The 26,997-nt window shown below is 42.9% G+C and overlaps 1 protein-coding gene across 1 annotated transcript in view; it reads right to left on the minus strand.

Annotated features, from left to right (window-relative positions):
• The window catches only part of HSD11B1 (hydroxysteroid 11-beta dehydrogenase 1), a 45,351-nt gene extending 19,291 nt beyond the window's left edge, over positions 1–26,060 (minus strand). The window contains exons 1-4 of the mRNA XM_027565702.1: positions 25,868–26,060; positions 24,982–25,112; positions 24,154–24,265; positions 23,844–24,029 (exon numbers count right to left, since the gene is read on the minus strand). Coding sequence (XP_027421503.1) covers positions 23,844–24,029; positions 24,154–24,265; positions 24,982–25,112; positions 25,868–25,955 — 517 coding nt within the window. The 5' untranslated portion in view covers positions 25,956–26,060. The remainder of the gene's footprint in view (positions 1–23,843; positions 24,030–24,153; positions 24,266–24,981; positions 25,113–25,867) is intronic.
• Between the last annotated feature and the right edge of the window lie 937 nt (positions 26,061–26,997).

Below are 26,997 nucleotides of genomic sequence, written 5' to 3' on the forward strand. Positions count from 1 at the left end.
AGTCATTCTTCTTTATATGAGTGTTTCTTAGGAGCCATGTGTCAAATCCAACCTTTCCTGGAGTGGGTGAAGATGCTCTGTACTTGACAGTTAAGCCACAAACAGGCAAAATTTATGAAAAGCAGAAATATTTGCACTTTTAAGCTGGCAGCTGCTGTGAAAGTGCTGCACTTAATATGCCAGCAAATTTGGAAAACTCAGCAATGGCCACTGGACTGGAAAAGGTCAGTTTTCATTCCAGTCCCAAAGAAAGACAGTGCCAAAGAATGTTCAAATTACCACACAATTGCACTCATTTCACATGCTAGCCAAGTAATGCTCAAAATTCTCCAAGCTAGGCTTCAACAGTACGTGAAAAGAGAACTCCCAGATGTTCAAGCTGGTTTTAGAAAAGGCAGAGAACCAGAAATCAAATTGCCAACATCCACTGGGTCATAGAAAAAGAGAATTCCAGAAAAACATCTACTTCTGCTTCATTGACTACGCTAAACCCTTTGACTGTGTGGATCACAACAAACTGTGGAAAATTCTTAAAGAGATAGGAATACCAGACCACCTTACCTGCCTCCTGAGAAACCTGTATGCAGGTCAAGAAGAAACAGTTAGAACTGGACATGGAACAACAGACTGGTTCCAAATTGGGAAAGGAGTACATCAGGGCTGTATATCATCACCCTACTTATTTAACTTCTATGCAGAGTACATCATGCGTATTGTCAGGCTGGATGAAGCACAAACTGGAATTAAGACTGCCGGGAGAAATAGCAATAACTTCAGATATGCAGATGACACCACCCTTCGGCAGAAAGTGAAGAGGAATTAAAGATCCTTTTGATGAAGGTGAAAGAGGAGAGTGAAAAAGCTGGCTTAAAACTCAACATTCAAAAAATGAAGAGCATGGCATCTGGTCCCATCATTTCATGCAAATAGATGGAGAAACAATGGAAACAGTGACAGACATTATTTTCTTGGGCTCCAAAATCACTGCAAATGGTGATTGCAGCCATGAAATTAAAAGACACTTGCTTCTTGGAAGAAAAGCTATGACAAACCTAGACAGCCTATTAAAAAGCAGAGGTATTACTTTTCTGACAAAGGTCCACATTGTCAAAGCTTTGGTTTTTCCATTAGTCATGTATGGATGTGAGAGTTGGGCCATAAAGAAGGCTGAACACTGAAAAATTGATGCTTTTGAACTGTGGTGTTGGAGAAGACTCTTGAGAGTCCCTTGAACTGAAAGGAGATCCAACCTGTCAATCCTAAAGGATATCAACTCTGAATATTCACTGGAAGGACTGATGCTGAAATTGAAGCTCCAATAATTTGGCTACCTGATGGGAAGAACTGACTCATTGGAAAAGACCCTGATGGTGGGAAAGACTGAGGGCAGGAGGAGAAGGGGACGATAGAGGATGAGATGGTTGGATGGCATCACTGACTTGATGGACATGAGTTTGAGCAAGCTCTGGGAGGTGGTGAAGGACAGGGAAGCCTGTTGTGCTGCAGTCATGGGGTTGCAAAGAGTTGGACAGGACTGAGTGACTGAACAACAACAGCAGAGCTGACAGGTGAGGGTACCCATAAATAGATAGGGCTACTTACTCCTGGTCCTTTTGTATTAGTTTCCCAGTACTGCCATAACAAATTTACAGAAACTTGGAGGCTGAGACAACAATTTATTCTCTCATAGCTCTGGAGGTTAGCTGTCTAAAACCAAGGTATCAGCAGGGCCACATTGCCTCCAAAGGCTTTTGTGAAGAATCCTTTCTTATCTCATCAAACTTCTAATGTCTGCTCCTCATCTTTGGTGTTCCTTGGCTTGCAGATGCATCACTCCAGTCTCTGCTTCCATTTTCACAAATTTGGGTGTGTCTTTTGCTCATTTTATTAAGCCACTTTTCATTGGATTTAGACTCATCCAGATAATCTGGGATGACCTCATCTTGAGATCCTTAATTACATCTGCAAAGATCTTTTTTTCATATAAGCTGACATTCACAGGTTCCACGTGGACAATGTTTGCGGGTGGGGGGGTTACCTTTTGGCCCTTATACTCTTGTAGATGATGATAAAGATATTGACTGTGGCATTTCTTAACGTATCTGTCCAGATAGCAACAGAAATGCAGGAGGAAGGGACCATGTGAACCTATAGTCTGCATTCTTGTAGCAGTGATATTCGTCCCACTAATGGAGCTTAGTGTATCCCATTTTCTAGTCTTTTTCTACAAAATTAGTTAATTAATTAGTTTTTGGCTGTGTTAGATGTTCATTGTTATGCACAGGCTTTCTTTAGGTGGCAGCCAGTGGGGGCTGCTCTTGTAGTGCCTGTCAGCAGAGCATGGGCCGGAGAGTTCGGCTCAGTAGTTGGGATGCAGAGGCTTAGTTGCTCCGCAGTGTGTGGGACCTTCCCAGACCAAGGATTGAACCTGTGTCTCCTGCATTGGCAGGGGGATTCTTAACCACTCAACCACCAGGGAAGTCCGCACATTCTATTCTCTATTATGACTTAGGTAATGCTCAAAGTACAGAAAAGGATTCTAAATTGTTTTGCAGGAGAAAGGGAGACAGATTTTTGTTGTTGTTGTTGTTGTTGTTCCTAAAGGGAAAGAAGAAAAAGGAGAGGGATAGGGAAGGAGCCAGACGTGGCAGAAGAGTTTTGAAAAATTCATCAAATAGATGTATAGTTTCAAAAAACAGTTTAAGAGGTGAAGGAAAATACTGAATCGACATACGGACGACCAAGAGGCACGTGAAAAATGCTCAACATTGCTAATTTTTAGAGACATGCATATTAAAACTACAATGAGGTATCATTGCACACTGGTCAGAATGGCTATCACCAAAAATTTAGAAACAATTAATTCTGGAGAGGGTGTGGAGAAAAGGGAGCCCTTCTACACTCCTAGTGGGAATGTAAGTTGGTCCAACCATTATGGAGAACCGTATGAAGTTCCCTTAAAAACTGAGAACAGAATTACCATATGACCCTACAATCCCACTTCTGAGCATATATCCAGAGAAAACTAATTTGAAAAGATACTCATATCCAGTGTTCTTTGCAGCAGTGTTTACAATAGCCAAGACATGGAAACACCCTAAATGTCCATAGACAGGAATGGATAAAGAAGATGTAGTATACATATACAATGGAACAGTCCTCAGTCATAAAAAGAATGAAATAATACAACTTACAGAGACATGGACAGACCTAGAGATCATCACATTAAGTGAAGTAAGCTAGGCAAAGATAAATTTCATGTAATATCGCTTATATGTGGAATCTAACAAAATAATAAAAGTGAACTAATTTACAAAGCAGAAATAGACCCGCAGACAAAGAAAACAAACTTATGGTTACCAAAAGGGAGAGAGAGGGAGAGATAAATTAGGAATTTGGGATTAACAGATACACTATTATATATAAAACAGGTAACCAACAAGGACCTACTGTATTAGACCAGGAACTATACTGGATATTTGGTAGTAACCTGTAATGGACAAGAATCGGAAAAAGAATAGATATGTATACATAGCAGAATCACTTTGCTGTGCTCCTGAAACTAACACACATGCATACACGAAGAATACGGAATTATTAGATAAGAGTCAAGGCTGAACTGACTGCTGAAAGACATTCATCTTTATTATGAAAAATTATGCATGAGGTACACTGTAACCTAATTACGTATGGGAACTGTCAGTTTTTCAGAAGGCTGCAGCTGTCACTAACATTTATTATAACCATATTTCATCTCTCAAATTTTCTGGCCTGCCATTGATCTGCTAACTTTAACCCAGTAGTTCTCAGATTTAATTCCCACAAGGACTATGTGGGGAGAATCTGCAGATCTGAGTCCACCTCCTCCTCAGATTCCTGTAGTTGGTGTTCTGGGTTGGAGGGCTGTGCTGAAGGGTTCAGTGGGAAAGAGGGTCTCTATCCACTAATCATATCTAGGATGTTTTTCAGGGTGGTTATGGCAGAAGGAAAGGCATGGTGACATAAGCTTACTGAACCTGACCTAAGACCTCACAGGAGAAATGGAGGGGGAGGTCTTTGGAAGGAGGAGCAGTCTCTCACAATGACAGGTGGACGGGCTGTCAGTAAACTATGAGTTGTTGTATCTCTTTAAGGCTCAAACTAGTACGATCGGGGTAAACACATGTCCAAAATCTAAAGCGAATATTCAGGTGAAGAAAGATGTTGAGCTAATTAGGAAACTTCAGCTGCAGGTGGTAAATTCTGAACTCTGATTTGATGAAAGAAAATTCAGGAACAGCCAGGGTGGTGGGGGAATGGCTTGTACAAAAACTAGACATGAGAATTGGGTTAGTTACAATGAAAAGCCAACAGAGCAGGAAAAATAATAACAAGGTTTGTCATATTTTCTCCTCCGTAAAAGTATAGGCTTATAAGCACTTGTCCTAAACCCTTAGGGCCTGACGTGTTATGGAATTATTTTTGAAATTTAGAAGATGGTGTGAAGCTTACACTGTATATGGTGGTGGTGGCCGTGATGGTAGCTTAGTCACTAAGTCATGTCCGACTCTTTTGAAACCCCGTGGACTCAGCCCGCCAGGTTCCTCTGTCCATGGCGTTTCCCAGGCAAGAATACTGGAGTCGGTTGCCATTTCTTCTTCAATAATGTTTATTGGTGTATACAATATGAAAGTGAAAGTCATTCAGCCGTGTCTGACTCTTTGCAACCCCATGGACTATACAGTCCATGGAATTCTCCAGGCCGGAATACTGGAGTGGGTAGCCGTTCCCTTCTCCAGAGAACCTTCCTAACCCAGGAATCGAACCCAGGTCTTCCACATGGCTGGCAGATTCTTTACCGTCTGAGCCACAAGGGAAGCCCAAGAATACTGGAGTGGGTAGCCTATCCCTTCTTATCCCTTCAGGATAAGCCTATCCCTTATCCCGAATTGAAGCAGGGTCTCCTGCATTGCAGGCGGATTCTTTACCAGCTGAGTTACCAGGGAAGCCCGTCGACAATGTACAGTATTGTTTACTCTGTGTATAACACTTCTAGTAGAACCTGGGGAGGCATCCTGTAAGCAAACACAGAATTTCTGCACTGAGATATTTGAACGTTCACAGTGAGATGAAGGCTTTAAGTGGCCTCACTTCAGTTCAAATTAAATTAATTTTATATAATTAATTATTTTTTAAAAGTTCTTCCTTTTCAGAGCCTTTCTCTTTGCCCCTCCCTGCCCTGCCGCCAGTTTTTGGGTTTTGAAACTGCAGATAAAGGATTGTAAAACAGTGGAGGCTCACTGAAGGGAAGCAGAAATGTATCAAAAAATAGAATAAAGAGGGAAAAGCCTCCCAGGTTCTCACTGTTCTAAAACAATCTGGGTGCATTTCACGAAAGTCTGTTTTTCTCTTCAAAGCACTGTTCTCACTCACTTCCCGACACCATGCCACTTAGCTGTGTGAGGAAACCCTTGCATTCGAAGTTTCAGAGAGCTAAAAAGGGCAGAGTCCCTTTTAAAAAGCACAGACTTCTATTTTTCAGAAAGGATCTTTGAACTAAGGGGAACTGGTCAAAATGGAATAAATAATACGTAAGAGGATGTTAAAATTTGACTTTTCCTGCTCTAGTTTCAGCTGAGGTTCAAAGATTGAGAATGTAGTAAACTTCAAAGGCCTTCACCTTCTGAAGGAAGGTTCCAGGCTACCTGTGCAACTTATTTCGGATGTGGCAACATGAACAACAGCCGCCCCACCACCACCCGCCCTGCAAACCCTAAAATACAAAATCAAGTTTGCAACACGTAGACCCTTAACCATCCCGAGGGAATAAGAAGGGCCGAAGGTGAAGAGGTCAGAGAGGACAGGTATTAGGGTGAAGAAATGAACAGTGTCTCGCTGAACTTCCTAGAAGAAGGGGTTGATCCTTATAAAAGAGTTTCAGGGGCATCTCATGGAGACCTTGTCCACAGGAGTTTGGGGGGCACTCAGGGCTGGGATTTGACCCAGCCTGGGAGGCGCTGGTTACAGGCAAGGCCCCTGCAGAGCTAGTACAAACTGTCATACAAAAGGGCACTCTCCCTGTAGGGGCCTGAAATGCTGCCCAACTCTGCTCACTTCCCTATGGGCCTTGACCCAGGCCTCATCCTTTCTCCCCTGGAGTCATTTCCAGTTCCTGCCCGAAAGGACAGCAGTATGTGGTGAGTGTTTCTGCCTGCACTCCCACTGTGTTCTCAGAGTCTGAGGGAAATGACACAAGCAACTGCTGTCCAGCTCACTGGAAGAATTCAATATCCCAGCAGGGACCTCCAAAGAAAGTGCATGAACCTCCAAAAACCCACAAAAGCACCCAGTGACCGAGGCAGGTGTGGTCAGCCTCCCAGTCCAGAGAACATGAGATTTCAACATGGACCAAAGAGTCCAGAGGACACCGAGGCTGTAAGCTGGGCACCAGCCAGGGAACTCTCTATCCTGCATTGTCCCCTTGCTTTTCTAGGAACGGCCAGAGGGAGCCTGGTGAATAGGAGGAGACCGGGAGCAGGAGTTCAGGCTGAACACGTCTCTTTTCTATCCCGGATTTCCTAAGACAACAGGTTCAAGCTTGACGAAGAGGGAAACTTTTTTTCCCCCTTAAAAAAAATATTACTTATATACTTAGTCTATGCTGGGTCTTAGTCGAGGCACTCGAGACTCTTAGTTGCAGCATGTGGGGTCTAGTTCCCTGACCGGAGGCCCCCTGCATTGGGAATGCAGAGTCTCAACCTCTGGGCCACCAGGCAAGTCCTGGGAGAAGCTTTGCTTAGAGTTAAATTACAAACGGGTGGATGTTTTAATTACTGAAGTGAGGCCTTTCCTGAAACTGGAAGCAGCCAGAAGATCCTTTATTATTCTAGAGTGTTGCTGTCTACCCTTGATTGTGTCCAGGTTCAGAGAAGAACTCACCCATAGAACAGGTCTGAAGGAATGAATAAATTTGTTTTCTGATTGCACCCTATGAGATCCACTTGGTCAACTATTGTTCATAAAAAATAGGCTGGAATACGAAACTAGTTACATCAAATGGATAAATAAATAAATGACTGTTCTGATATGGGCTTCCCAGGTGGTTCAGTGGTAAAGAACCTGCCTTCCAAGCTGGAGAAATGAGTTTGATCCCTGGGTGAGGAAGATCCCCTGGAGAAGGAAATGGCAACCCACTCCAGTATTCTTGCCTGGAGAATCCCATGGACAGAGGAACCTGGTGGGCTACAGTCCACGTTGCAAAAGAGTCAGACATGGCTTAGTGCCTAATGGCTCAGCTGGTAAAGAATCCGCTTGCAATGCTGGAGACCTGGGTTCAATCCCTGGGTTGGGAAGGTACCCTGGAGAAGGCGAAAGGCTACCCACTCCAGTATTCTGGCCTGGAAAATTCCATGGACTGTATAGTCCATGGGGTGGCAGAGTCAGACACGACTGAGCGACTGTCCCTTTCACTTTCAATAGAATATGAAATGATGAAAGACATCTAAGATGAGAAAACCACCACCACCACTGTTCTAATATGCACTAAGCAGTCAGCAAGTGAAGGGATTAGAAGTCTGAGTGCTTTTGCTCAGGGTTAAGTTTTGGTTTATGTAGGGAGAATGGAGCCAGCAGTTAGATTTATCTTCTGGGAAGTTTTAGACCACAAAGAAACAGAACTATGGTGACCATATTTTCTAAAGCAAAATATAGGACATGGAGTCTGACAAGTAAGGGTGCAGACTTAGTGATAAATGGGCCAGCCTGTTTGCAATTAGCTCTGTCCCAGAAACGCAGGGACTCAGCCACTGTGGAAACAGCAAGAGCCAGGGAACTGGCAGCCTAGCTGTGTGCTGGAGCTGGTTAGCTGAGCAGAAGAAGAGGTCAAAAGCAGGCCTCCGTGCTTGATTTCAGACTCTTGGTCTTCAGAACCATGAGAAAATACATTTCTGTTGACCTCAGACCTGGCTTATGGTAATGTAGCACAGCAGGTGTAAGGAACCAATAAACTGCATTCCTCACTTGTATGGTTATTTAGGAGAATGTCCTTACTTGTAGGAAATGCATGCTGACATATTCAGGAATGATGGGATATCAGGTCAGCAACTACCTCAATTAAAATAGCAATTACTCTCAAATAATTCAGTTACGGGGCGACGGGGAAGTCATTTGTCCTATTCTTGCAACTCCTCCATAGGTCTGAAATTATTTCAAGAGACCAAAAAAAAAAAAATCCCTATCTTAGGGTTCTAGTGACCTGGAAGAAGTGATAGTGTATTTTGTGGGGCTTTTTATGGGTTCCTCAGAGGTCCCCGAGACTCCCTTGGCATAAGCAATGATTCCTCTAGCTCACTTCCCTAAGCGCCCTCCTCGTTCCAGGGCTCCAGTCAGTCCAGCCTTCCTGACCCAGTCCATCCACCATCTCTGAGCAGGTGGCCCAGGCCAGTCCCCCTCACCCCTCCCAGGTCTCTGGGAAGCCTGCTATGTGTAGATATATTTGATCCAACGATGCTCGCAGCTTCACTCTCAAGTGAAAACAGTTTCAGTCCTGCCTCTTGCCTTTAGACTTGCAAGTATGAGTCAAATACCAATCCCCAAACTCCAGGGACACTTGTAAAGGTCTCCAAATAATCCTCTTGAAGCCCCTCTCATGTGACATAAAGTGAAGGCGATGCAAATGCCTACCCTGAAACCTTCGTGGATGAACCTGACCCTGGTGGATGAACACGTGTGTACTTAGTCGCTCAGTCATGTCTGACTCTTCCCAACCCCATGGACTGTAGCCTGCCAGGCTCCTCTGTCTATGGGGATTCTCCAGGACAGAATACTGGAGTGGGTAGCCATTCCCTTCTGCAGCAGATCGTTCTGATCGATCCCTGACCCAGGGATCAAACCTGGGTCTCCCGCATTGCAGGAAGACTCTTTATGGTCTGAGCCACCAGGGAAGCCCATGAATACTGCAGTGGGTAGCCTATCCCTCTTACCGGGGGATCTTCCCGACCCAGGAACCAAACTGGGTCTCCTGCATTGCAGGCAGATTCTTTACCAGCTGAGTTACTAGGGAAGCCCTGGATGAACACACAGGACACTGACAAGTCTCTCTAAGCACAACTATTTAGGCCGCATGTGGGAGATTTGGTGATGTTGGTGGAATTGGTTTGGGTCCACCCTTCAACTGTGGGGATTCTTAGAATCTCTTTTTTTATTCTTGTCGTGGGAGAAGTGCTGAGTCTCTAAGGCAATCGGAGGAGCCACGTTTCCCAGGCCCTCCTGTACCTGCACAGAAATGCTCTTGCCAAAGTCACCTTGTGAAATTAAGCAACAGGCTTTATCTTATCTCCAAAGGATTTTTGGGCTGATTCAACACCATGCACTGCCTCGTCTTCAGCCAAAACCCTCCCCTGGGTTTCCTCCAGCTACTCTGACTGCCCCTTTCACTTCTCTCTTATTGGTTTCAGCCAGTCCTTCCAATGAATATTCAGGACTGATCTCCTTTAAGATGGACTGGTTGGATCTCCTTGCAGTCCAAGGGACTCTCACTAGTCTTCTCCAACACCATAGTTCAAAAGCATCAGTTCTTTGGTGCTCAGCTTTCTTTATAGTCCAACTCTTACATCCATACATGACTACTGGAAAAACCACAGCTTTGACTAGATGGACCTTTGTTGACAAAGTAATATCTCTGCTTTTTAATATGCTGTCTACGTTGGTCATAGCTTTTCTTCCAAGGACCAAGCATCTTTTAATTTCATGGCTACTCCATTTCATCTAAGGGATTCTTGCCCAGAGTAGTAGATATAACGGTCATCTGAGTTAAATTCACCCATTCCAGTCCATTTTAGTTCACTGATTCCTAAAATGTTGATGTTCACTCTTGCCAGTTCATTGGAAGAAAAGTTATGACCAATCTAGAAGCATATTAAAAAGCAGAGACATTACTTTGTCAACAAAGGTCCATCTAGTCAAATCTATGATTTTTCCAGTAGTCATGTATGGATGTGAGAGTTGGACTGTGAAGAAAGCTGAGCACCGAAGAATTGATGCTTTTAAACTGTGGTGTTGGAGAAGACTCGTGAGAGTCCCTTGGACTGCAAGGAGATCCAACCAGTCCATCCTAAAGGAAATCAGTCCTGATATTCATTGGAAAGACTGACGCTGAAGCTGAAACTCCAACACTTTGGCCACCTGATGGAAGAACTGACTCACTGGAAAAGATCCTGATGCTGGGAAAGATTGAAGGTGGGAGGAGAAGGGGACGACAGAGGATGAGATGGTTGGAAGGCATCACCAACTCAATGCATATGAGTTTGAGTAAACTCCAATAGTTGGTGACGGACAGGGAAGCCTGGCGTGCTGCAGTCCATGGGGTTGTAAAGAGTTGGACACGACTGAGCGACTGAACTGAAACTGAAAACTGTCACTGGGTTTAGGCCCCACCCAGGTAATCTTGGATGATATACTGAAAGATGCGTAACTTAATCACAACTGAAAAGGCCTTTTTTTTTTTTTTTCCAAATAAGGTCACCTACACAGGTTCAAGGAGTTGGATGTAGATGTGTGTTCTGAGGGCCACTATTCAACCTCCTCCATCAACACTGATTTATCCCTTCGTCTAATCCACAGGTGCCATTCAAGTTTGTCCCAGTGACATTCTTTACAGCAGAGGATTCAGTCAGGGATCATATTTTGCATTTTAGTTGTTATAACTCTTTAGCTTTCTTTAGGCTGCAGAATTCTCTTAGTTTTCCTTGACTTTCGTGACTTTGACATTATCAAAGAGTACTGCCAGTCATTTTGTACCAGAGCTGGCTTATCCTGGATGATGAGTGCTGGTTGTGCAATGATCATGAATTTTGCAAGCAGGTTGACCTCTTGTTGATATGACTATCAAGAGATTATTTATACCATGGAAATGCTACAAATCAGAGTTCTTAATGTTCCCTTTCTAGAGAGCTAGTTGGTAACCGTTTACCAGCACACTGCTGATGAATGTTCCTTAGTTTGGATTTCTGTTTCCTTATGATTTGATTCAGGCATCTATTTTTGACAGGATCATTACCAATTAGCTTCTCCCCTTCACACTGTATCCCGTCAGATGATGCATGATTTCAGTTTATCCCAGAGCCTGGGATATTAAGTAACTTTGATCATTTGGTTCAGGTGGTGTCTGTCAGGTCTCTCCACTATAACATTACTCATTTCATACCCCACCCCCCGTAATCAAGAAATATTTTGTAGGATCATACTTTTTGTTTCATTTTTCACTTTCTCATTTTTTCAAATGACCTTAACCATTTTAAAGCCTACGGTTCAGTGGTACTAAGTATTAATGCATTCATGGTTGTTGTGCAACAATCACCGTCTTTTATCTCCAGAACATTTGCATCTTGCAAACCTGAAACTCTGTACCTATAAACACTAACTCCCTCTTCCCCCTCCTCTGATTTTCTGGCAGCCACCATTTTACTTTTCTATGCGATCCTGACTACTCTCCATACCGCCTATAAATTTGATTATGCAGTATTTGTCTTTTTGTGACTGACTATCTTCACTTAGAATAATGTTCTCAAGGTTTATTCATGTTGTAGCACATATCAAAATTTCCTTTCTTTTTAAGACTGAATTGTATGTATGTCATAACTCCATAATTCAGTTTGCTTATCTGTTATCTGTCCATGGACATTTGGATGGCTTCCGTGTTTTAGCTATTGTGAATAATGGTTCCATGAGGGTACAGATATCCCTTCAAGACTCTGCTTTCTGAAAATATTGAATCACTGTGTTGTACACCTGAAACTAATATCGCATTGTAAGTCAACTATACTTCGATTTGAAAAAGGAAGGAAAGAAAAGAAAGACTCTACTTTCGGTTCTTCTGAGTATATAGCCAGGAGTGGAATTTCTGCATCATGCAGTAATGCTGTTTTTAATTTTTGAAGGAACCTCCATCTATTTTCCACAGTAGCTGTACCATGCTATGTTCTAACCAACAGTGCACAAGAGTTCTGATTTCTTCACATCCTGTCAACAGTTGTTATTTTTTGTTTCTGTTTTTGATTTTGGCCATCTTAACAGTTGTGAGGTGACATATTATGGTTTCAATTTGAATTTCTCTGGTAATTAGTGATGTTAAGCATTTATTATGCAACTCTTGGCTATTTGTATGTCTTCTCTGGGGAAGTGTCTATTAAAGTCCTTGCCCATCAGGACTTTAATAGACACTTCCCCGGAGAAGAATAGAATCAGGCTGTTTTGTTGTTGTTGTTGAGTAGGGTAGTACTTTGAGACTACATAAATACTGTATTTCTTATTAAATTTTACCCACTAGGTTTAGCATTGATTGATACTTCTTGGATAAATGACTACTGTGATGGTTGCCAAATGGTTGCCTAATTTCATTATTCCTTCTGTATTTATCACTTGGCTTTTTATTGTATGGGAAAACCTTATTCTCTCCCTGCTTATTTACTCATGTATTTATTTATATCATTATGAATTCTTATTGTCTGTAATAGCTTATAATCTGTTTTTATCATTATTATTATTTGAAAGTCCCAATGGTCCTAGATTTGTTTCACGGGAGCCCTTGAAAAGTTTCTATGTTCTAATAACATGTCATTATTCTTTGAGCAGTTTTTTCTTTATAGGCACAACACCATTTCTCTGAGAAGTCTTGGTTTCTTTTAGTACAGAATGATATTTAGAAACTAAGATCTGGGTGCTAAGTGTGCTCCCAAGGCCTCTCAGATGACAGAGCTGGAGAATATATGCACACACATATAGACACATGTATCTCTATTTCTGTATCTATCTATGTAGGTTAAAAGTTATTGATTCATACCAACACCTCCAATTCCAATTGAACATCACATAATTCATTCTAATTTTCTTCCTTTTCATATTTATAACTCCAGAAATGAGAACCTAGCTTTTGTTATCCTCAACATACACCACTTATTTGATTAAGGTGGTTAATCTGCGGTTGCTTCTGTGCCCTTTACATGGATGTCCTTTCCAGTACACCTGGGCTCTGACATCCCATGCCAGGACACAAGGATGCCCTCTGCAGTCTACGTTGGGCTGCCCCATTACAGCCCCCTTGCACATACCTTCTCTGCCTCTCTCAGTTCTGAAGCCCCATGCCAGGTGCCGTACGGACACCCTCTGCTGCCCACTTGAGGTCTGAAACTTTACACCAGACCACCACTGCTGCCCCTGTGTGGACACCCTCCTTATCTCAGTCTCAGTATCTCAAGTTAGGCAACCACTGCTTCTCGACAGAAGCAGTATTTAAGGAAAATCATGCAAAGGCTAACTTCCTAGGTTGCGCAGTTATAAAGAATCCACCTGCCAATGCAGGAGACACAAGAGACATGAATTTAATTCCTGGGTTGGGAAGATCCTTTGAAGTAGGAAATGGCAACCTGCTCCAGTATTCTTGCCTGGAAAATTCCATGGGCAGAGGAGCCTCATGGGCTACAGTTTATGTGGTTGCAGAGAGCTGGACACTGCTGAGCACACATGCTGCACGCACACCCAAAGGCTGTTAAGGAACTCAGGCACGTCTACAGCATTGCCTGCCTCGCTTCTAGTCCAGCTCTGTCTTCCCTCAGCATCGCCTCACTGTGACCTGAGTCAGTGACTATACGTCTCTAGGCTGGTCATCGTAAATGATTTGGGGGCTTGACTTATACAATTCAGCTGACCAGTTAGATACCTCTTCTCTGGAGGGAGTTTAGAGTTGGAAAATGGAGAGAGCAAGAGAATAGGCAATGGGGCTGAAGTCAAGGGTACGCTAAGGGCTGAGAAAGGACTGTGACGGCCAGATTGACTCTGTCCCAAGTGAAGCAGAGCTTAACAGGGAGAGCGGGAGGAGGAGCAGACATATCGAGGGAAGCAGGAAGGGCCTAGCCATGCTAGCTCTGGGAGAGCCTAGCCACAGTTCCCTCGAGGCCAGCTGGGAAGGACTGAGACTGATGTTGCCCAATGTGGGCGAGTGATTTGGTGCCTCTTCAAAATAATATTCTTTAAATATCATTCATTACATTTAATTATTTAGTGCGTGCTGGAAAAGTCTAGCTTTCTAATGCTAGAAATAAAGGATTTATGATATGCACTTATTACATGGAAGTTCCTGAACAAGACAAGTTCATGGGAAAATGTTAAATGATTTAAAACTCATATAATACACTCAGCTCAGTCATATGTTAATTTGGAACCTGACTTCAGGCACATGGCCATTGGCTGTTTTCAGGTAGGTGTTGGTAGTTTTCCTTATAGGTGTATAGACAGGTTGAAAAAAAATTCTACAAAAAGTGTTTTGTTTATATATCTATGATTGGATTGATGATTATTCCTTGATAGATTCTTAGCATTGTATTTGTTGGGTGAATTTGGGACTCACCAGAACACAGCAGGCTCCCCCCTACCCCAGATACAAAATCCCCTCTATGTCTCCCACCTCTTGTTTTTAGAAAAGTTGAAGTCTCCCAGGATTCCAAGAGTTATGAAAGAGCAGGCTAGAGCAGTTAATGATTAGGAGAGTACAGTCCTAATAGCCTCGGTGTCTGATGCATATTCCTGAGCTGTGTTTCAGATGCTATAACAGCCACAAGGGGACATGACATAAGCTGTTCCATCGTGGGCAGCACTGACTCTGTGACTAATACAATTCTAAGAACTGGCCTCAAGAGAATAACATTAGTACTCATAATGATCTCTATCTTTCTGGGCATCAAAATAATTATAGCTTGCTCTGACCGTATTCACAAAAGCAGACGTTTAAAACTGTCAGCAAAGAGATGCTACAGACCCATGATGGCATCTTGAACTCAGAAAATATGGAGTCCTTTGTCAGCATAAAGAAATTAGAGAAGACAGACCTTCACTCCTAAACCCGTAGAAATGGAATGATGTTTGACAGTGAGGAATTGAAACAGCTCTTTTGCGCCTTTCCTGTTTGCCCATTTCTGTTCCCCTCTAGCCTCAAAAGAACCTAACTATAGGAATGAGGTCACTAGGCAATTTAAACTAACTTCTGAGTTATGCTATCCTGAATGCATACCATGCCTGCCTAACTTGTAGATTTTTTTCCCTAGATTAAAAGAAGTAAGAATGAAGAATTATATATTTGAAGAGTAACTACCTAGCTTTTTACCCTCATTAGTCCCCTCAGTTATCCTGCAGGCAGATTATGGGGACAAGATAATCTCTGAAAGAGAGTCAGCCAGTCTGCATACAATGGAGAAGGATGCAGAACTCAGCCTCCTGCCTTGATAATTCACTCAGATTCTTTCCCTCCTTTTCCCTTCAAAAACTGTCATGGCTGAGCAGAATCTCTGGAGTTGGTCTCAGGACATGGGTCCACTTTCTCCCAAGATTGTTGGCTCTTCTGATGGAAGTAACTTTCCTTTCTACTGACACTTGCCTCTTTTGAGCCAAAATTATTGGCTTTTGAGCAGCAAGCTAGCCGAACCAGAGCTCATTAACAAAATGATGGGAAAATTCAAGGCTACATACTGACTATAGAATGTTCATATTCTACATATGGAAGACACATTGCCAAATTGCTTTAGGTACAATGGAAACTGAAGGACAAGACTTTTAAAGATCAATAGTGAAAACCAGTAAGAGTGCCCATCTCATACCCACTTTGTAGAGTTAAATATAGTCTGCAACAGTGTTGTAGGCAAGCAAAAAACCAACTAAACAAGAAAGACACCCCCGCCTCTTCACGGTATTCCGTGTTTCAGTAGTCTCAGTCATCTGAGTTTATTTGTTTACTTGTGAGATTGAGCACAATCTCTGTCCTCCTAAAGTTCGCCATCCCGAGAGGTGAAACATTTCGCTTTTGCTTGTTGTACAGAATCCTCTCCCTTACTTTTCTTTAAAAGAAATTATTCTAACAAAATTCATACCCAGCTTGTTGTACAATAAGCAGCTCCAAAGTGAATAAAATGAAAAGTGAAAGCCTGTTTCTTTAAACACAGGTCAGCTCACACTACATATACTGTTCCGTGAACATATAGTTCTTATAGTCAATACTCATACAAATTTACATGGCATTTCACTTCCACTTAGGAACCTGCCCCTGGTGGTGGGTATTCAGGTTTCTTTTGGTGTTTTTATGACCATGAAGAATGCAGTGAGGGTTGCTTGCACCGGGATGTGGGCTTCAGGTCATAGGTGCCTGGCCTTCCTCTCTTGCTTATGGCTGCAGCCCCAGCATCTGCAGCTATGCCTGGATCAGCGTGGACCCACCATTCATATTTTTTGATAACCGAATCGACACACTTGGGAAGCATTTATGCAAATTTACCTGTAGCATAAATTTCTCAGGTGTAGCGTTAATCTCTCTCTACCCAGCCATTCCTCATTTTGAAGTACCTTTGAGTAGATTTCTTCTTTTTAAAATCAAAGCTTTTTTCAAGAAGAAACCTCCCTGGGTCAAGCTCAACCATCTAAAGCTATCTAATGTCACCAGGTCAAATTCACTTTTCACTTTATAACTTTAAATTCAGCTGTTTCAGTGATATACCTTTGTCAGACTTTGCAGCATGAAGCTGCATGCAACATTGATTCACTGTATTTACTGTTAGAAAAGTTTTGTTAATATCTTAATAGGCAATGACATGGAAAAACAGCTCACAGAATAGAAAATATAGATGACCTATAAACACACGAACATGAAATTCACTCATTAATTACCTGACTTTTATGAAATATCCACCACAGGCCAGGTGCTATTGTAGGAAATAAGTAAATAAGTATAACCAAAAATAGAAGGCAATGGCACCCCACTCCAGTACTATTGCCTGGAAAATCCCATGGATGGAGGAGCCTGGTGGGCTGCAGTCCATGGGGTCGCACAGAGTTGGACACGACTGAAGCGACTTAGCAGCAGTAGCAGCAGCAGCAGCTCTTAAGGGGACAGGGACCTCACATTCCATTCCATAAGTAAACAAAGAAATTCAAACTGTAACCACTGAATGCCTTGTTCCTTTACTTACAGAACTGTCAATTGCTGAAAACTTGGTTAACTCTCCAAAGCAGGTGTGAGATGAACACTCATATATACTCAAGGTGGGAATGGAACATGATGTTCATATTCATTTAAATGGGTTTTTATTTTTGTGTATTTAAAAAGTCAGGTCTTTTATTTTTCACTTTTATATAAAGCAATTTGGAAATACATACCAATAGCCTTAGAATCATCAGTTCCATCATTTCACCCAGTAAATCTAGTACTAAAAATTTATCAAGGAAATACTCATCAACCAAGTCACAGATTTATGTATAAGATTCTTGTTTTAGGGTTTTAAAAATACATTGAGAGTAACTACATCCAAGTCCTCCTAAAACAGAGTTCCCCTGCTGAGCTTATGATTAACCTTTCTATTCAAAACTTTATTCCCTTTCTTGTCCCACCTTAGTTTCCCTCAGGATTGAGGTGTATCAAAGAAAAGGGGGGATTGAAACCAAGTAGGACCCTGTGGGGGCATTCCTGGGTTCTATGGGCCTTCCATGTCCTCTATTTCTTATCTGTAGAAAAAAAGGCTTTTGTCTCTTAGGCCTTCTCCAAGTTTCAAAGAACAAGTAGCTAATGATTAGGACAAGAGTCACAGGACTCCTATATCCTCCTAAAGGGATATAAGTTATAATCTGATGCTTATCTTTGATTTGTTCTGCAGAAACTGTGCCCGCTCCCCGACCCCACTCAGTAGAGGATGATGAGTACATGCTGATTACAAGCACATAGACCCAGACTCTTGAAACTAGAAGGCTGATGATTGAGATCCCAGAAACATCACCCTGTTACCTCACCATCAGCCAGTCAGAAGAAGGTCCTCAAGCTAATCCTATGACAGTTTCCACAGCACTGTCTTAAAAAACCCTTGTCTAAAAGTCAGTGAAGAGTTTGAGTCTTTTGAGCATGGGCTGCACGTTCTCCTTGTTTGGTGCCCTGCAATAAACGCTGTACATTCCTTCACCATAACCTGGTGTCCGTAGATTGGCTTTGCTGTGAAACAGTGAGCAGACCTGAGTTTGTTGTTGTTGTTGTTCAGTCACTCAGTCATGTCTGACTCTTTGTGACCCCGTGGACTGCAGCACGCCAGGCTTCCCTTCCTTCACCGTCTCCTGGAACTTGCTCAGATTCACGTCCATTGAATTGGTGTGGCCATCCAGCCATCTTGTCCTCTGTCATCCCCTTCTCCTGCCTTCAATCTCTCCCAACATCAGGGTCTTTTCCAATGAGTCAGCTCTTTGCATCAGGTGGCCAAAGTATTGGAGCTTCAGCTTCAGCATCAGTCCTTCCAATGAATATTCAGGGTTGATTTCCTTTTGGATTGACTGGTTTGATCTTCTACCTGAGTTTGGTTCCATAAGAATAATTGTTCTGTATTTATATGTATCTAGAAGTAAATTCTTCAAAATATTGGCACGATTATGGAGGAGTTTTATTCTCAGCTTTGTGCTTCTCTTCATTTTTCCCAATTTTCATACTCTGTGTGTGTGTGTATGTGAAGCTTTTATAATCACAGAAATATTTTTAAAAAGTGTTAGGGCCATTATTAGTTCCATTATTTTGTGCCTTTAATTTATAATCTTTTATGAGAGGTGTATTTCAGAATTTGCTTCCTATGATGCTTCCTTCTTTTGAATATAATCTTGTCTATCATTGATTCTGTTTTATTCCTTTTTTTGTCAAGAAACTCAAGAGTCAATTTAGAAACTTAAGCACAGCATCTATGTTGAGTCTAATTTTGGCATTTTTATATTCTTCTCTTAAAACCTCGTTTTTTACTTGGGTATTTCCAAATAAAGGGTATTTGTTATAAGCCTTTTCAAACTCTTTGGTGAGTGGACATAAAGGCATGGATGATGGTAGAACTCTGCTATTTTCGTCAGGAACAGTACTTGAATGAAAATAATGGTCTAGCAGGATTAAGGAGCCATGACTACTTAAGTTTTTCCAACCCACCCCTTTCAAGGGAGTAATGGTCACATGAATAGCATTATTTTTTCAACCTGCACTAATAGCATTGTTTTCAACCTTCACTAAATTGTCGCGGTCACAGCAGGGAGTCTTCTCCCCCACTTTAAAGTCTCCCCTCACCGCTCTAGGGCAGCAGATGCGACACTGAACTCCAATTCCAGTGTGCCAAGTTGTTTGAGTCCTCCGGATTCCGTCTGAGCACAGTCTCTTGAATTTAGGCAACAATGACTCCTGCAGTTTTTATGTGCAGGTGGTTGGTTCTTCCTCTGAACTCCTTTCGGTCTTCTCCCAGGCCCTACAGAGGACAAATCTATACACACACACACACACACACACACACGCCTCACCTTCCTGGTGTTTCTCCCCACGCCCCTCGACACTGTTCAAACCTGCAGCATTCCCCTCATCACGTAAATACCTACATCTATATGTAGAAATACTTCCACTCACCTTGGCAATTGTGCACCCTGAAAATTATTTCTGAGGAAATCAGGTTTAAGAGTAAAGATTCATCTTAGAAAAATTAAGACAATTGGGTGAGGGATAAATTACCTCATTTTACTGTATTTGCTAGGCTTATTTGCATCCTAGGCAATGGCACCCCACTCCAATACTCTTGCCTGGCAAATCCCATGGATGGAGGAGCCTGGTGGGCTGCAGTCCATGGGGTCGCTGAGTCAGACACGACCGAGCGACTTCACTTTCACTTTTCACTTTCATGCATTGGAGAAGGCAATGGCAACCCACTCCAGTGTTCTTGCCTGGAGAACCCCAGGGACAGGAGAGCCTGGTGGGGTTGCACAGAGTCGGACACAACTGAAGCGACTTAGCAGCAGCAGCAGTTTGCATCCTAGATCTTGGTTGCCACCCTCCCTGCTTCCCTTCAAGTCATATCCATACATTAAAAATGAGCCTATATTTCAGGAACAAATGAATGTCAGAGCTGAAGGCTCTGAGATTAACAGCTCTAAACTCTTCCCCTTGTCTGTATGCAAAGCGGAATTTTGCATAATCCAAATCCTGTTAGCTGATCAGTTGAGAAACCTGTTTCTTTTTCTTCTTTGTAATGTAGAATTCTTGAAATAGGTTTAGACCACACAGCCAGTCCACAACCAACAAGTGGGTTAAAGTCCAACAAATAACTTCATGCACTGGTTTGAGTTTTCCCAGGAAAGCATTGTCTTACAGGCTATTTGCCTCTGGCTAGTCAGCTATAATGTGATTGAAATACTACACGTATGTATACAAAATAGTAGGAAACAATGCTGGGAATGAGTAAACAGGGAAAGGAATACACTTGAATAATTCTTATAAAATATATAGGAAGCTGATCTTTTTAAAAGATTTACTTGGAGAATAATGAATAGGTAACTGGAGACATTTTATGGAGCTTCCAAAGAGAGATATGAGAACTCAGAGGTTACTGACAAGGTTCTTTTACTCCTTTTGGTGTGTTTTTCATTTCGAATATTTGAAGAAGCCCCGTGTTTTATTTCGTCTAGTTTCATTTCAGAATAGGCCTTAGATTTTTCTTGCTACGGAAGAATCACGACCCCTACCCTTATACTGGCCCAATGCAGTTAACATTTGTACTCTAATTATTGCTAATATTTGTATCACCAATGAAGCGGAAAAAGAGAGAGGAAGTAGGGTTTCTAAAGGTAACTTAGCAAAATGAAGTAGGTAAGAATAAAGAGGAAACATTGAAAGGAATCTGGTGAAGACTGAAAAGTCTTTACAGGAGATAATGTTAAATGGATCCTCCGGGGAAAGCCAGGGTGGCGGGGGCGGTGGTTTGTCCATGATTCCCTTGATGGGGCATAAAGGAGGGGCAGAGAAGCAGTATCAGATGCTGGGTGCCAACTGTCGTGTGTGTAGGTGACATGGTTATGGGGTTCACAGAATCAGGGGATTCAGAAATGGAATGACTTTTACTTTTCTAAAATTGAACCTAAGATAACTTTTTTGACTCATGGCCGATAAGCTTTCTTCAGATGTTTTCAAATGTTCTCTGCCTAATTCAGTGATTTCCGCGCCGCCCCCCCCCCCACCCCAGTCATATTGGAGTATTAATCTTCCTGTCTCAGTTTGTTTCACAAATACCATGCAGGTATTTTCTTTCCATTCTTTATCCTACCCCACTGTCCCCTGTTTCACTGCCTGATCTTTTTGACTTCATGATGGATCTTGGATGTGACAGAGATTGGGTCCAGAATGTGTGTGTATGGTGTGAGGTACACGTGTGGGGTGTCCTAGAGGGAACACCACCTCTAGTCTTATACGCATGGGTGATGTAGGGGAGACTGTTGTTTATCAACATCAGTGTCTTTTATAGAAATAGAACCCCTGATTTTCAGCTGGACACAAGTCCATCCTGAATCAAGACCATAACTACAATTAGCTGTAGCAGAAGTGTGTGACATTCAAGTTCTTCTTCCTTGAAAGTGTTCTTCTTTCTTCATTTTCTCTAGCTAGAATTCTGACATGATAATGAGCCATTTTGGACATACAGGTGAGGATAATAATGCCCAGATATGCTGGTTTTGGGATAGAAAGTTCCCAGATGATTCCACAGATAGAACTTCTGTTGCAGCTCTAAACTCTTCCCCAGGCTGTTCCATGTTAGAAAAATAAATTTAGATATGTTTAAGCCATTGTAAATTTGGGATTTTGTGACACTAGTTCAACATATACCCAAACTAGCACGTGGTGAGAAGAGGGAGACTAAGCAGTGTAACTAGATATTACACACACATAGAGACTTGAGCAGTAGGTGCCAGAAATGGTGTTGAGTGGTAGATGGATGTGGACAGTAAGGACCTTCCCAGAGGTGACAGTACTGTCTCTGATGATGCAAAAGAAGTAGCCAATGTTTTAGAGAACGTATTAAAAGTGTAGGATTTCTATGTAATGCAATACATGGAAATGCACTGGGGAGAAAAACAATTGCTGATTACTGCAATTCAATAAACCACTTAATGCAGTCCCTGGAAAGAATTATTAAAAAGCCATCCCAATGCTCTTTGGCTGACCTTAGGTTTAATCTGAGGTTTTGCGTCCCCCTGTTTGTGGGATTCAGATTTTAAGGAGGAAGGATTAAGGAACACATTTGCTGACTGTCTGAAAGAACAACAAAACTTCAATTAAAAAAATATATATAGTCTAGAGCAGGGAAATTCTTCAATTAGGGTGCGAAAGGAAAGTGCTTGTACTTTGCAGATTCAGACATTGTTCAAAACAAACAGGCTGGATTTTTGGCTATACAAACAACAGACACGAAGGACAGCAGTCCAGCTAGGTTTCTACCTCCCAGAGTCCACAGAGACCACGAGGCGACATTTAGTCATCGGAGAAGACGTGCAGAAACAGAGGTTATCAGAATTTCATCATGTCCCCAGCCTGCTGCGCTAATTCTGTTCCTTCTGAGACTATTTCGGCCGCATCTTACACAGAGTTAAACTCACCAGATAAAGCACACCCTATGTCCAGAGTGGCTGTATCAATCAACCGAGATCATAAAAGCCACCTACACCATGACCGACCCGCGGGTTTTGGCCGATGCCCGAGGAGGGGTTGGGGATGTGCCCAGCACCCTCTCACTCAGTATGCATCCAGATGCTCTCCCTTCCTTTCAGTGCAGAGAGAGGCTGTGTCTGGGGAGGGGTGGGGGAGTCTGTGTTGTCCAGGAAGCACAGGGATGCATATCAATCACTCTGTTTGGCGGGTAGCACAGACACACTGCCCTTTTATCCTATCACTATGCAGGCCTTTCCCGTCCGTCCGCGAAGTAGGACTCTTTACAATATAGATGGTGTTCTGAGTCACAATAATAACGCGCGTTTGTGAACTACTCAAGAAATTACAGAGCTTCTAGGTGATTCATTTTCACATTGCCAGGAGCCACATGCAGATGGCCAATTCTGATCCTGGTGTTTGCGTCTTCCAGCCATGTCCCTCTCACTGACTAATCAACAAATAATGTGTGGCAATTCTCTACTGCACCCGTAATGAAACGGGCCTAGGAATCCCCAAAGTTGGAAACTCTCTGGCTTTTCCCTGGTGATCCCTTCAAATGCTGTCACCATCAAAAGCACAGGGGGCCTCTCTTGATTTTGCAGCTTTCTCTTTCTGAATATTTCTCTGGACACACTTTCTCCCTACCCTGTTGGTGGATTAAAATGAACTTTTGATGTAGCAAGTTCAGATTTTGGAGAACACCCCCGATATAGGCAGGTCTGTTATAATTTGGTTTATTTGTTTTCGTTGTTCATTTTGCCTTGGCTTAACCCACTTACCAGTCAACTGTGTGTTGTTAAAATATTTCACCTCTCAGTTCTCCCTTTGCACCAACTAACTTCAGCAACCTATAGCTCTGGGTCATGGAAGAAGCAAAATCTTCTTTACGATGACCAAGTCTGTCTCTGAGACTCAGGACAGGCGGCAGCCTTTCAATGACCCTAGGACTCCAGCTTGTTGATCACAAACCACCTGGCGAGTTCAGGGAAGCTCTCTGAACTGCTGTTCTCTCTCTGTAACTTCCAGGAACTCTGTAGTCTACCCACTCTGAACAGTCCTCATCTCTCTCATCTCCCTTGTTCCAAACACTCTCTCTGTTTCTCAGCATGCACGCTCCTCAGTGAGTTTCCTTACCCAAGGCTCTTATTCATATATCTGCTGGTCTACACATATGGGCAAGCTGTTCATCAGCTTTTGTTTAGTATCAGCCTAAACATTTCAACTTCTGGTTTCTATTGTGTTCCTTCTCGGCATGCAAATGGGCAAAATGCATGTTCACTGCAGAGCCCTCAACGCCATCATCCCTGGCACTCGGGCCACTCCTGCCCTGCGCACTGGCCCCTGGCCCACTCACCGGCTATGGAGGAGACGACCACAATGCTCCCGTTGGTCTGCTTCAGCATGGGCAAGGCGGCTGTGCTCAGGACCACATAACTCAGAAGGTTGACCTCCAGGGTTCTGCGCAAGAGATGGATGTCATTGCTAAACACCCCCAAAGGCGTGTAGTGGATGTGGTTGAGAATGAGCATGTCAAGTCCCCCTGCAAGAGACGGCTGTGGTGAGAGAAACCATCTGAGGTTGATACCTCCCCCTCCCAGGTCTCAAAAGCTCCCTGGTGACCCCTAGGGCAAAGTCCAGAGGGGAGAGAGGAGACGCTGTCTCACCCACGAGCTCTCCAGCTTTGGCAACAAATTGTTCTGCGAAGGTCATGTTCTCCATGGTGCCCGCCACGTAGTGTGCTGAGGCCGCCCCCAGCTCCAGGCAGCGGGATACCACCTGCAGGGGCATAGTGGCAACTGGCGTGGGTCTTGGCTGCAGACCTTTGGTGGGGGCAGTCTCTGGCATAATGGGGGCTTAAATGAGAGGTTGCTCACAGCCCTGAAAAGTGTGTGTACGTGTGTGTCATTAAAGGCAACTGACATAGCATTTGTCCTCTGTTTGAAATACTGTCTGGAACAAGGTCGGGTTAGAGATGGATAAATCGCAGTGCTGGAGTTTAAGTCCATGGTTTGTGCTCATGAGTCTCTGTGAACAGATGGTTCTGAACACATGATTGATATGGATGCTAGTTTCCATGTGGGTAGTCTTAGGTTTGTGCGTATTTGTGTATCCTTGGATTTGTGAGTCTGAGTATGTAAGAGGGCGTGTGTCTGCATGGTGACCAGAATGTGAATTCTTGAATAGGTACTGGAATGTTGGTATCTAAGTACATGGCTATATATCTGTAACTCCATGTGTCAGTGTGTGTGAATGGGCATGTCTGTGAGCATGCAGAGCCCAAGAACTTTGTGTCTAGATATGTATGCATGAGAAGGAACACTTAAAAGCATACTTTGGTATTCCTGTGGGTGTTTGAATCCTCTGTGTGTGTGTGTGTGTGTGTGTGTATCTGTGTCTGAATGTGCCAGTTCTGTTGGCATGTATAAGCGAGCATATAAAGGAATACATCTGGGCACATGAGGTACATATGGCTGTGGGCACAGGACCCTCACCTTCTTTAGACTTTCTTCTGACCTCGCTGTCACTACCACATGTGCTCCCATCCTTGCCAGGTGATAGGCCATTTCTCTTCCGATTCCCTTGCTGGCCCCCGTGACAATCACTCTCTTTCCTCGAAGCATCTCTGGGAAACCCCAAAAGGAAGTGAGGACCATGCATGGCACCAACATTCCTCCTCCCACTCTAGAGGTGGAGAGCTTTATCTCAGTGTCTGAAGGTTATGAGCCCACATCAGCTCATCCCAAGCTGCATAAATCAGTGAAGGGACAGACCCGTCTTTCGGAAGCATTTTCTGAAATGGGAATTTGCTTTGGTGGCTCAAAAGCAAGTCTCCCTGCTGCCCTTTTTGAAAACCCCCATGGACAGAGAGTTTAGCTAAAACACTGGAGTTCCAGACGTTTCTGGACTCATCCGATTGCTCAATTGAAATAAAATTCAAAAAGTCATCAAAACACATGTGCTCATAGAGATTCCAGGGATTTTCTCTCACTTCTATTTAGTCATCAACTCCAGAATTCTTTCTTATTTCCCACTTATCCACCCCTTCACAGAGCTCAATTATCTGGTGAAGTTGTGAATTTTGGAATTACCCTCATTTTTTTTCCTTTTTTTTTTTTTTGCAGGAGATCTAAAATTGCTTTCAATTTAATGTGCCAAATAAAACATGGATTATTTAGCAATCTTTTAACCTCCTCACATCCCATAAACAGAAGCATAGTCTTACCTCAGGGTCCCGTCTTGTCCAGCAACTCTGGGGATCAAGAACTCCTTCTGATCCTCAGAAACATTCCAGCCATCCCTGGGTGTTAAAATCAATTCCTCCAGCCATCCCTGGGTTTTAAAATCTTTTCCTCCAAAATTAAACACATTGGTACTTACCTGGTCTGAATTCCTCATTCGCAGAATAGTAGTAGTAGGCCAAGAAGATCCCCAGGATGGGGAGGAGGTATTTTTTCATAAAAGCCATCAGACAGGGATCTGGCACGAGGAGCCCTGTGGGACACACAGAGAGAACCTACAGAGCTTTCTACAACCTCCTAGGCAGGCAGCAGCCTCCGAATTGTGACATCAGGGACGGGGGAGGCTGGAGTAGTCTCAGGCAGTGCTAGCCAATTTCCCTGTCAGAGCCGCGATTGGCTTTGGGTGGGATCCCATTCGTCCCTGGCAGCCTGTGTGGTAGATTTCATAATGGACAATGTTTACTCCATTTCATTGAGCAAGAAGAGACTTCCAGATGGCCAGGCTCATGACTGTACAGAACTGGATTCCTGAGCATCCCTACCCCGAGCCCATCTTCCTTGTAACGCCATTTATGCCAGGAATCAACGGCCTTTCAAAAGTGGTATATCAAAGGCTAGAGAGAAAGCGTGTGTGGGGCTTCTGAGGGAAGTGTGACTAATAGCAAGGAGAGCCAGAGTCAAGCAAATCTCACTCTCAGCCCCACCTCCCAGTCAGAAGCAATTAAAAATAACAGCACAACACAGAAAAATAAGCTTATGAAAAAAAAAAGGTGCACATCTTGGAGGGGAAAAAAAAAGCAAACAAGCCTTATAAACCCCACATTCAAGTTCAATGAACAATATTACAACATCAAAGGAGAATGCAAGCCAGCTAGAACCCAGATGGCGGGAAACCCATGACCGGTCAAGACTCTCAGGCAAGTGCAACGGAATGTGCACTTATTACTTTAACAGCAAATAAAGAAGAAATGATGAGTGTCAAGGGAAAAAAAAGGCACTAAGCTATTAAAGTAGGTCTTTTAAACACTATAGAGAACCAAAAAAAATGTGGAGAGGATAATAGGAAGAGGGGAACTTGATGTAGAAGAAAAAAGAATGAGCATCGTTGAAGCAAAGCTAGCCTGAAAAGCCCACATCCAGTTAAAAATTGATCTAGTTAACAATCAAAGGACTAGGGGGAGAAATCCCTAGTAATTTAGAATTTATCACAGAAATATAGAAATAGCCACATTGGTATGTCTGTCACAAGGATCAATGCTCAAATAATTT

Source organism: Bos indicus x Bos taurus, chromosome 16, assembly GCF_003369695.1.
Source record: "Bos indicus x Bos taurus breed Angus x Brahman F1 hybrid chromosome 16, Bos_hybrid_MaternalHap_v2.0, whole genome shotgun sequence".
NCBI lineage: Eukaryota > Metazoa > Chordata > Mammalia > Artiodactyla > Bovidae > Bos > Bos indicus x Bos taurus.